The sequence below is a fragment of the Desmodus rotundus genome, chromosome X, assembly GCF_022682495.2.
Source record: "Desmodus rotundus isolate HL8 chromosome X, HLdesRot8A.1, whole genome shotgun sequence".
NCBI classification, from domain to species: Eukaryota; Metazoa; Chordata; class Mammalia; order Chiroptera; family Phyllostomidae; genus Desmodus; species Desmodus rotundus.
Window position 1 is genome coordinate 20,560,612 of NC_071400.1, and position 12,064 is coordinate 20,572,675.

At 43.8% G+C, this 12,064-nt stretch overlaps 1 protein-coding gene across 1 annotated transcript; it reads right to left on the reverse strand.

The window, feature by feature from the left end:
- Positions 1-2,762: 2,762 nt before the first annotated feature.
- Positions 2,763-10,862, reverse strand: ARHGAP36 (Rho GTPase activating protein 36). The gene is made up of 11 exons (XM_024567163.2): positions 10,610-10,862; positions 9,354-9,419; positions 8,591-8,835; positions 8,201-8,393; positions 7,929-7,984; positions 7,570-7,720; positions 6,960-7,108; positions 6,607-6,783; positions 6,274-6,371; positions 6,033-6,139; positions 2,763-4,017 (listed from the first exon to the last, which is right to left on the reverse strand). The coding sequence occupies exons 1-11, from the start codon at positions 10,860-10,862 to the stop codon at positions 3,860-3,862; spliced, it is 1,653 nt and encodes a 550-aa protein (XP_024422931.1). The 3' UTR covers positions 2,763-3,859.
- Between the last annotated feature and the right edge of the window lie 1,202 nt (positions 10,863-12,064).

The window sequence follows — 12,064 nt, forward strand, 5'->3', positions numbered from 1 at the left end:
CTTTATTTATTTTTAGAGAGGGGGAAGGGAAGGAGAAAGAGAGGGAGAGAAACATCTATGTGTGGTTGCCTCTCATGTATGCCCCACTGGGGACCTGCAACCCAGGTATATGACATGAGTGGGAATCAAACCAGTGACCCTTTAGTTTACAGGCCGACGCTCAATCCACTGATCCATACCAGGCAGGGCTGTTTGTGTTTTTTAGACTCCACATACAAGGGAAATAATATAGTACTGACCTTTTCCTTCTGACTTATTTTACTTAGCATAATGTCCTCAAGGTCCATTCATGTTGTCACAAATGGCAAGACTTCATTCTTTTTAATTGCTGAATAATATTCCATTGTACATACATATACCACACCTGGTTTATCCATTCCTTTATTGATGGACACCTAGGTTGCTCCCATACCTACTAAGTGGAAGAAGATATTTGCCCATTCGTGTGAAAGGGACTGTTATTTGTGGGGAATAATGTATAAATGAAATATGAATGGGAGGAGAGTTAGAGAAGAAGATGTCTTGGGGCATGTAAAATGATTGCTGACTGGCCTGAGGACCCAGCTGAGGTTGAAAATTACATTAGATGCACAATATTTTGAGTGCTATTACTTTCTCTCACAGTGGTCAGTATGAAATTGGAGAAATCAGGTGTTTGGAGGGACCCAAAACTGAGATGAAATAGCGCAGATGATGTATGGAGATCATGGGAATAAGGATGCAGTAAGTTCTTAATTGAATTGCCCTGAGTTCCTGGCTGGATAAAAAAAGAAGTAAAGAGAAAATGGAAGGATTGGAGGCACTGAACACCTCAATGAAGTCAAAGAGCATATGACATGGGACCCTGACATTTTTAAAAGTGGTCAGTAGTGCCAACTGACTGAGGGTAGTTGAAGTGTTAAGAAGTTAAAGGTCAGGGAGGTAAGGCCAATATGTATAGAATGGGTCTTTCATGTGTATATTGTTGAAGTCGCCTAAGATAAGGATAGGACTTGGAATCTTAAGCCTTTTGAGGTGGTCCTTACAGTATGGAGAAGAGTGAGGATTATTCACATCTGTTCACCCACATCTGTTCACCACTCTCAGCCCTAACCCCTTGGTTAGTAGTCAGCATTGGGGAGGAATATATGGGAATCAATAGGATCAGGAGAAAATCTGGTTTCAGGGAAGGCCAAAAAGTCAAGGGAATGTTTTGAAACAATTTACTTTCTCATTTGTTATGTGGTTTATTTGTTGGTTTTTAAACTGCGTGGGAAAAGCACAAGAACACATTTTACTATTTTGGCCCCATATAGTCCTGGAATGGCAATAAGAAGGCCAGTCTCAATCTTAATCCAGATCTCTGAACTCAGGTAAGTCATTATGAGCCCTAGTGTGACCATTTGTATAATAAGAGAATTGGAATGGATGAGTTCTACATTTTTCATTGGATTTAGTATCTAGGGGTTCTAAATAAAACTGCCAAGATATGCCAGAGATACAACAGCTATTCTCTAAAAGTGTATCCTATCTGGAGAAAAAGAACCTATTATGAGGGAACATAAAGCTTGCTTGTTAAAACTGCAAATCCTATCCAAAAAATACTGACTGCAAACACCACAGTACATCTTTGTGTCAGTGGAAGAATCCTAAATTGATGGACCAGTAGAATTTGGTGGTTAAGCACTTCAGTTTTGGAGATTAACTGTTTTCCACTAATCAGATTTGAAATGTAAGTAGGTTACATTTGACTTTTTTGCATCTCATTTTCCTCAATAAGAAAATGAGGGTGACAGTAGTATGTATTTTGTAGAATTGTTGTAAATATTAAATAAAATTGTGCATGTAAGTCTTTTAGCAGTGTCAGATTATTTTTAAAACTCAATATGCATTAACTATCATTATAATTGTTATAATAATTACAGAAGCAACCAAATGTCACATTTCTGCTGCCTAAAGCTCTATAAACAAGGAAATATTCTAAAGAAAAGTGTGTAAAATAAACAATACACCTATTCCATTTTATGGAGCCCTGTCCCTAACATGGGAAATTTCCAAGCATGTCATGAAGTCTCGATCTTTCAGGAAAGGTTAGAGGTCCCATCAATCAAACAGCAGCATATTTTTCTCTTATCCTTGGAAATCACGTCTCCAGATGTTTCTAGGTTTTTATTTTTCACCAAACCAGAGGGAATTTCTCAATTGAGGATACCTAGTGATTTTTCTTTTTATTCCCTCTCTTTTCCCTTTAGAGTCCTTCTTTGTAAATTTCATTCCTTTCCCCTACTTCTTTCACCCCTCCTTAACTACTTATTCTACTTTAACACTTCCATTCTCTTTATTCAACTGCAGTTCTCCTTTCTTCCATTTTACCACATTTATTCTGCATAATGCCATCCTTTTTATTCTACATCACCCCTCCCCTTTATTCTAAATCACCCTTTCAGCCCTTTAGTCCACAGCATGCCCTCCACTTTATTCCACTTCAACTCTTCTTTATCCCACAACACTGCTTCACTTTATTCCACATCACCCCTTCCTCTTTATCCACATCACCCCCCTTTATTCCACATATTTCCATCCTTTTCTTCCACAACACCCTCTCCTCTTTCTTCCAGTCACTCTATCCCTTACTACCATGCTATCCTTCCCCTTTATTCCACATCAACCTCTTCTCCTTTATTCCTCTTTCCTATCTCTCCTTCCTCTTCAGTTCCAGCCAAAGCTTCCCAACTCACCAACGAAATTTTAAATTAAAAAAACACAGTAGCCATGAATATGCTGCTGTCACAATACAGATGTTTATTAATGATTAAATGCCAGAGAAGTTTTAACAATCACAAATCTTCGAGCTCTGCGGTTGTCACCCAATATGTGATCAATTTCTATCCCTCAATACAATACATTCTTCATTCTATGGACCTTAGCAGTTGTTATCCCTCAGTATCAGCTATAGTTTTGGATGTCATACATAACCCATATCTGTGTGTTACCAGAGCATGTCCCGCAAATTTGTACCGTCTTGCATAGGGGAACTACAGAGACGATAGATAAGAACTTTTGTAATCAGGTGAGTTTTACTACTTGAAAATATGTGTCTATCCCTAACTAGCTGTTTTTGCTGACAACTGGGTGTGAACACCAGCTGTCTGTAAAGCAAATCTAGGTAATAAAATAGATTTTTTTCCCTCTAACTTTTGACCAAAGGAAAGCTAATTAGACTTACATTTAAGATCACCCTGTTGGTTCTACTTGAGCAAAACTGCACATAATTTTGGGAGTGGCTGTTTCACAAGCCACTGGTCTAAATAATTTGGAGAAATGAACTATTCTGAGGTGGTGGAGTTGCTGTGGGGACACGGCTATGAGTTGGTGTGACATGGTTTAGCATTGTCTGTCCGCTGTCAGTAGGCTGACCTAACATCCTAGCATGCCTTTTGAGGGCCTTTCCAACTGAGCTCTCAGGAGAAGGGTAGGAAAGTCAGGAAAAACATGCAATCCCTTTTGGGGGAGGGAAAGCACCTCGAGATTTGTGAGCTTCTCTGGGACAGGTATTTACCACAAATGTCACATCAATTAAAGTAAGGGCTGTAATGTGGCAAAGCCAGGATCAGGGGTAAAAGAGAAAGGCAAGGTAGCACCAGGGAGCCTGGGCCTGACACAGAAACACCTCTGTTTTTACCAGCTGAAGGGACCAGGCATCCCCAGTGAAGGGGCTGGCAGTGTGTTTGGACTTCTCAGCCTGACCCGAGCATCAGGTGGAACTCCTTCTCACCCTCAGATCTTTACCTTCAAGACACACTCTTCAATGTTTCCTGTGACATTCCAGGTCTACCCCCACCCTTTTCCCCTGTCTGGAGCCTTATAGAAGGAAAAACACCTAAGGAAAGAAGTAGCCGATGCCAGTTTTAGCCTCCTTCTCCCGGGGCACACGGAGCAATGGGCGGTCTTGCTCCAGAATGGGGGGGTTACCCGCTCCTTCCTCATCGTCGTGGGAACAGGCAGTGCCGGGAGGCACAGCTGGCTCCTCAGAGGAACCTGGAAAATAGTAATAATGTTAACTTCTTACTTTGCACAGCACCCAAGGAACTAAGACCTAATTTTGAGCTTCAAATACAGTATGAGGCAAGAAGTTAGGGCAGGAATGGCTATCCCCATTAGACTTCTAAGAAAACTGCAGCCTAAGAGTAGAATACAGATCTCTAAATCTAAGCCCACTGTGGAAGCAGGGGGTTGGGGGAGGAGGGCTTGGTTAGAGAACAGAAAGTGTTAGATACCCCATGCTTAGAGCAAATAGGCAATACCTCTGGGGAGGCAGGGAAGAATGCGGCCTCCTAACAACCACCACCACCCTATAAGCAGACTAACTAATTTTACTAAGCAAAAGAGTAATAAAGCTGGAGCCAGAAGCTTACAGCACTTCATGGAGGGGAGAAAGCAGGTGTTGATCTTCAATGACTCTGGAAAGGGCTTGTAGTTCATTACTTGACCGGGCTGAGACTTGTTTTTAAGCAGGGTGGTAGCTACAGGAAATGTAACATCTGTATCTTCTTTATGGAACTGGATTGCCTTTGCACTCTGAATTTCGTTAGAGTCAAGATAATTAGGCATTGGTACTGCTTCCACATTCATGATTTCTTCAAGATTTACAGCAGGGTCTGGCTGAAGGTCTGGGATTGTACTTAAAATGGAGATATCTTCAGGTTCTGGAATCACATTGGTAACTTCATCTTCTTCAAAGGCGTTGGCTTGGTCTTTCTGAGAATCTGAAATTTCATTGTGAATTTGAGCATCCTTGAGCCCTGGAACTACACTGAGAACTGAGCCATCTTCAAGACTGGGCTTTTCTTCAGAGTCTTGGATTCCACTGATATCAGAAGCTTCTTCATGTCCTGGGATTTCTTCAGCCTCTGAGGCTTCTTCATTGTTTAGGACTCCACTCACATCTGTGGATTCTTCCTCATCTTGAATCTCATCAAAATCAGAGACATCTTCAGGGCTCGTTACCACATGGAGAGCTGGGACTTCTTCAAGGTTGGATGCTTCTCCAGAACCCGCAATTCCATTAAACTCTGGAGTTTCCTCATAATCTGGAATTTCTTCAGTACCTGAGGTTTCTTCATCATTTGGAACTCCATCAAGAGCTGGGACCTCTTCAAGATTGAGCTCTTCTTCAGAGTCTGAGAGTCCATTAACCTCTGGGGATCCTTCATGATTTGGAATTTCATGACCACCAGGGGCTTCCTCAGGACTTGGTATCACATGAAGAGCTGGGACTTCTTCAAAATCAAGATCTTCGTCAGAATCTGAAATCCCATTGATTTCTGGTACTTCTTCATGGTCTGAAATGTCTTCAGCATTTGAGGCTTCATTATTTGGGATTTCATCAAGAGCTGGAACATCTTCAAAATTGGGATCTTCTTCAGAATCTGGGTTTTCATCATTATCTGAGTCATCTGCATGGTCTGGGATAGCATCAAGATAAGGAACTTCTGCAAGGTCAAGACTTTGGTGGTTTTCGAAATTTGGTCCTTCTTCAAGGTCATGGTTTGGGATTTCTACAGGGTTGGGGACTTCTTGCACATCTAGGGCTCCTTCAGGGCCTGGGACCATATCAAAATATGGTATTTCTTCAAAGTCTGGGATTTCAATCAGTTCTGGAATTTCATCGTCAGGATCTAGAATATCCTCAAGGGGAGGAAGATCATCAAAATTCACTGTATCATCATCATCATCATCATCATCATCATCATCCTCATTGTCATTATCATCTTCATCAAGCTCTGGTATGCCTTCAAGAATTGGGCCTTGAATCTCAAGGTCATTTGGGATCTCAAGACCTTGGACTTCTCCAAAGACTACTCCTTGATTGAAATATTCAAATACTAACTCATCATTAACTGTCACATCTTCCTCAGAGGACTCATCTTCCTCAAGGGGCTCATCTTCAGCAAGGACCTGGCCTTCAGGAATGGCCTTACCTTCAACAAGGAACTGACCTTCAGCAAGGGCCTGACCTTCAGCAAGGGTCTGATCTCCAGCAGGGAACTGACCTTCATCAAAGGGCTTGCTTTGACCAAGGACAGCAGCCCGGGCTTCAGCAGAGTTTTCCACTGGATCAGAGAGTAAAGCATCCTCTTCCATCTTTATACGTGCACTCCTGAATGAGAATGAATTTGAAAAAGCAAGTCAGTTTGTATACTTAGGCTTATTAACAAAACATAGTGTGGGATTGAAACCCCCATAAAAGATTCTGCTTCAGGCTAAGCATGAACAAACCAAGGAAACACTCACTGAATCTTCCTCAAATTCCTGCGTCTGATAAAATCAAGGGCTTCAGGGCTGGATTTCCACACACGCTTAGCAACCTGCCTCTGAATATGGGGAGGCACCTGAAGATAAAATTAGCACTGTTAGCCTTTATTAAACAACTTTTTAAACTCTATACTCATTTCTATCAGTTACCTAAGACTGAAGGCACCACAACCAGCTAATGTGGGAAGAATTTCTAGATTAGGAGACTTTGCAGTACCTTTGGCTACCATCATGGATATATGTACAACTTCTCCCTGCCTTATGAATAAGAGAGAGAGCTGTGAAATAAGTGTGTCCAAAACTTCCACCTACCTGGAAGAGGATATCCCAGTTATCAATCATGGCACGGACCACATTGACAGAAGCAACATAGTGGTCAATCCCCAGTCTTGTTTTCCTGGATTCCCTCTTGGCAAATTTCCCCTTCTTCAGGAGAGCAGATCCAAACACCAAGGCCAAATTGGTGGAAGTCATTCGGTTGCCAGAAACCTAGGTAAAAGAGAGCAGAAAGTGGTTGATTCTGAGGTAGTAATGAAAGTTATACAAATGAAGGTGTATTTTATTCTTATTTCCCTTCTTCCTCTGTCTCTCTGGCTCTGTCTTTCATGCACTCTCACACACTTCCCTGGCCACAACCCTCACTACCCTTTCCCAGGGCTTTTTACCAGCTGTCCATCAATGCCAATGGAGTCCTCGCAGTTCTCAGTAATTTTATGCAGGGCCTTCAGCAGACGCTCCAGGGTGTCGCTGTGGCAGGGTGGCATCAGGTAGACCAGCAATTGCAAGGCAGAAAGCTGATCCTGTGGCTTCAGAGCTAAAGGAAGGAAAACAAGATTTGGCTCAGGGGGCTAGCCTTAGCAACAACCCCATAACAGAAGAAATGTGATTCTGCCTGAAAATCACTGAAGGCTATGAAGAAAGTCCCCAGTCATCTTTTCTTTGCTCATGCCCATAACATTTGAGCCCAGAAGCCCTAAAAGCAAGAAGGTTTCTCATCAAAATTGAACCCCTTCTGCAGAAAGTAAGTTCTTTTTTATCCTGAGAGGACACACAGAGCTTTAAGAAGCTCTGGAGAAATTTCCAAATGGCAGACTTATAATAAAATATTGTGAGATACAAGGAAAGTAGTTTGAAGAGATGTTTTCATCTTTAGATGTTTATTCTGTCTTAATTCCTTAGGGTCCTGCAGCCTGGGTTCTGTCCCTAAACCCCCACACTCCCTGTACTATTTCCTTTCCTTGCCCAACAAGGAAGAAGGGAGAGCAGAAGACTCACTTGCTGTCAGGAGGAAGGACATGTACAGATCATCTGGCAGCAGAGAGTCCTTCATGTCACGAAAAAACTCCTTGAGGAGTGCAGCAACATCGTGCACATTCTGAGTGTCATCCAACACTACATCCAGACCTTGATCAAATTCTTCACGGAGCTATAAAAAGGGAGAGAATACATGGAATGTCTGCCTTGCCCACCACAGGCTCCCTCCTAGTCATTACTTTAATAAGTCTCAGGCTTCAGTGGAGGTAGCTGGTAATAACCATGTGCCTGCTACAGGAAACTTCCCTCAGAAATATGAGGGAGAGTCCACCTCACTTGCTTTTCCTCAAAGAACAAAAGTGTAAACAAAGCCTGCTTACCTCTCGCACTCTCTCCTCAGAGTATTCCAGGGTGAAAATCCCCACTGTGCTTAATCCTGAAAGAAAAGATCAGGTATGCTCAGAATCTCTGGTCCTTTTCTCCAAAGGCATTTCCTTTCTCCTCCCACCTGCATCCAGACCCCAACTGATAGCAGGGGAATGTTCTAAGCCCTTCATCCTGCAATCTCTTTTCTCTCCCCATTTCTAGAACATTATTCTTTCTCTGTAATTACCTTCTACCTTGATTTAACCATCATTTTCAGCCCCCTTACCATGTTTCTCAATGAAGTTGCAGCAAGCCTCTACAACCTGGGGGATTTGTTTAGCAATCGGATTGAGGCTCATTTTCCTTTTGGATCCCAGAAGTCTCTGGCCAATTGGAAAGGAAATCCTGGAAAGTTGCAGGGTCTGAAGCAACAGGGCCCCATCCTCCAATTCCGCCAGGCTATCCACAGATACTGCACCCTGTGGAGAAACCTTCCTGAGGATTGCATCACACTCATAACAGCAGACATTCTTTTTGTGGCAAGCAAAGTACTCCTCTCCAACCAGTTCCGTTCACCTCCCCATCCCTCTGAGGACACAGACCTTTACTGTTCTGACCCACAACCCCGAATACCTCAGGAAGGCCCCCTGCCTGAACCCTGGTGGGTTTAACTCACTCGGCGCCCACGGCGAGTGAACTCTCGGGGCAAGGAGGGCTCATCCCGTCTGCGATTGAAAAAGCGCCTGATGCGGCCAAACATCCTTTGCACTATGTTTCCCCGACGACGGCCGGCAGCCTGACCCGTAGATTCTTCAATCTGCATCGCGGCTCTTAGTTCAAGATGCTTGCTGCGGGTAAACTCATTCACCAGTACCTCTTCCAGACGAATGCCAAACGTCTTGAGTGATTCGACCGAGGAGTCTGGGAGAGAAAGAAAGAAAAATGTCAACGCTCTGCTGTGCTTAGATCAAGAGGAACTGCAGGGGCTGTAGCACTCTTCTAAGCAACCTCCCTCAGCCAACCCCCACCCCTCCAGATCCGCAGCGCCCCTCCCTAGGGAGTGAGCCAAAAAGACCCTGCAGGGGTTTGGCTGAAGGACTCCGCTTAACTCAACTACCCCAAGGGAGTTCAAGTTTCCTGCCTTAAGTCCTGCCAGGGGTTGACTACCTTGAAGCACCTAGGGCAATTTCTTCTGAGAGAGCAGTCTGGGGTGGATCCTAAGCAGGAAGGCTTAGGCAGATTTGATGGGACCGCCCCGACTGTGAGAGCGCCTGCAGTTAGCATTTCCTGCAATCATCCCCTACGGCGGTTTCTGGGAGGGGGAGTGAGTGGCCCCCAGGGGCAGTGGGCACCGCTCAGTCTTCCAGGGGCTAGGGACATAATACAGGAGGGGCGCAGCATCCCATTCGTTTCCTAAGGAAAGTACAAGAGCTCCTCACCCCTCTGTTGTCCTCTAAGAATGAGAAACCACTTCTCCAAGGTGTTTGGACTGTCAATAGGCAGAGCTATGGGAAGTAAAAAGAAAAGACACGCACACTTACACAGATAGGATTTGATAAGTGACTAAAACATCTCAATGCATTGATCCGCAGGAATTGGGGGTTGGGGAACAGTAAACAGCTCTGACTAGCCTGAGAAGTGTTTTGCTTTCTCTCAACCTCAGTTTCCCCCTTTAACAATGGGACTAATCCTATCTACCAAGTATGAGACTACAAGAATTTTACCAAACCATACAATCTTAGGTTCTGTGTGCCCACACACGAGTAGTAGCTCAACACGACACTCAAAACATAAATTCCAGGACTTTGAGCATTGGGACAGTGCAACAGGCAAAGGGAAGGGTTCTGTTTGCGACACCTCCGCAACTAGGAGTCGCCAAGTAACTGCGGGCACGCTCACACCCGGGATGCCGTTTGCTCCACGCGCTGCAGTGGAAGAAGCAGCGACCCACGCTGTCCCCACGCTCTGACCCCCGCAGCGGCCGCTGCCTGAGGGAGTCTCCTCTCCCTTTGCTTAGCTACTTTCCGACTGTGCCCAACTGACGAACTTACTGCCCCTGCACTTTTCAATTACTGCAGGAGCGCCTCTCGGCTCGTGTGACCGCCTCTCGCCTCCCTTCAACTGCAAATCGTAGCCCATACCCGTGACAACCCTGGCAACTCAAACTCTGTCCAATGCTAGGTCTCTCTCGCTCCTCTGCAGCCAGCTGAGCAGAGTTGCTACCTCCGCGGGCCTCCCACCATTGCTCTATGCTAGGATTGGCGTGTGTCTCTCATTGTCTCGCTGCCTCTCTTACTCTCTGTATCTCAACCGCGCTGTCTCTGTCTATCCCAGTCCTGTCTCAGAGTGTCCCTCTGCGCCTCCCTTCAGTTCTGCCTCCTTCTCGAACCGCACCTGGTGCATGTCTCTTCACCTGTCCTCTGTCAACTTGTCTGTCCCTGACATCTGCCTGTTAGGCTTGCTTCCTCAAGCTGCAAGCCTCTTACCCAACTCGACTAATCTTTACCTCTTCTGCAATTCAACAAACACCCTTCAACTCCCACTTCTCAGTTTTCAGGGCACCAGGAGAACAGACCAGGTCTGAGAAGAGGTTCGCGCCCCTGCTACCCTTCCGGACCCCCAACTGAGCCCCATCCCTCCTCGGAGAGTCCACTCGTCACCGACCGAGTACGCCACACTCCGGAATACTGCTCACCTCGGTCAGGTTTAAATTCAGGGAGGAAATGTCTGGCCACGAGTTCGTGGTAAGCAGTCTCTTGCAGCTTCAGACGCTCCAGCTCCGAGAGGCTGTGTATTGATATCATCTTCGTCCTGCGGTCCGGGTTGTGTCCTGGGGCTCCTCCTAGGACGTTCACTAAAAAAATGAAGGCGGACAACAACAGCAAAGGGGGCATGATTCTGGGGCACCGTGTCCTTGCTGCCTTCAGAAAAGGAATGCAGCCACCCATTCTGGAATCGGATGATTATCAAAGCTGCATCATCCAATTGTCACTGGACCTGGTGTAGGGAACTATGGGGTGGGGGGGAGGTTGGTAGAGGAGGAGGGAAAACTGGGAGGCGGCTTCACCCTCAAGCAGAGCTGCCTCTGGTTGCTTATTAAGAAGGAAAAAATCCAACTTAAAAAAAATCATCCCTGAACCGACAGTCCAGAAAAGAGAAAGCCTAATTAGGCAAAAAGAAAATAAGATTTTAAAAAAGAAAGAAAGAGAAAAAGACAAAGAAAAAGAAAATAAAGCCAACCTTACAATTTTAAAATGCACATTGAAAGAATAAGAATAAGGTAATATTTTCTATTAATTAGAACATTGATGAAGTTTATTTTTATTTTTTAATGATAATACTTGACGCTGTTCAGGTTGGGTGAAAATGGCATACCCATCTAGGTTAGGAACCCTGTAAATTTGTACAATTCTTCCAGAAAGCAAACTGGACACCTGAGTCTTAAGCCAAAAATCATCCCCAGGCCTTTTGACTTAAAAATTCCCCTTCTAGGAATCTATCCTAATAGAATCTTCCTATAGACAGGAAAAAATATATTTACATGAGCCATAACAGTCAAAAATTAAGAGTAAAAAAGCTAACATGGCAATGAGACTAGTTCTATAAATTATGGAATGATCACAGTATGGAAATTTATACAATCATTAAAAGGATGTTTTTGTTTGTTTATTTTTCCTTTTTATTGATTATTGGGGTGATATTGGTTAATAAAATCATGTAGGTTTCAGGTGTACAATTCTGTAATACATCATCTGTATATTGTATTGTGTGTTCACCAACCCAAGTCAACTCTCCTTCCATCAACATTTATCCCCCCTTTACCCTCTTCTACCTCTTCCCATTTCCTTTTCTTTCTGGTAATCACCAAAAATGATGTTTACAAAGAGCTCTTAAACCACAAATACAAAATATAGAATTGTATCAATTATGAATACAACTATATGAAGAAAAACAAGCATGAAAATAAGACTGAAAGAAATGCACTCAAATACTGACCATATCTGTATTCAGTGATAAGGTTTTGTTTGCCTTTTGCCTTCTATTTACCATAAATTGTGCAACTTGATTATTTTTATGAAAAAAATCCATTTTTACCAAAACAAACAAGCATCATTTCCAGAACATTTCTAATGAGATTCCTTATACAGGA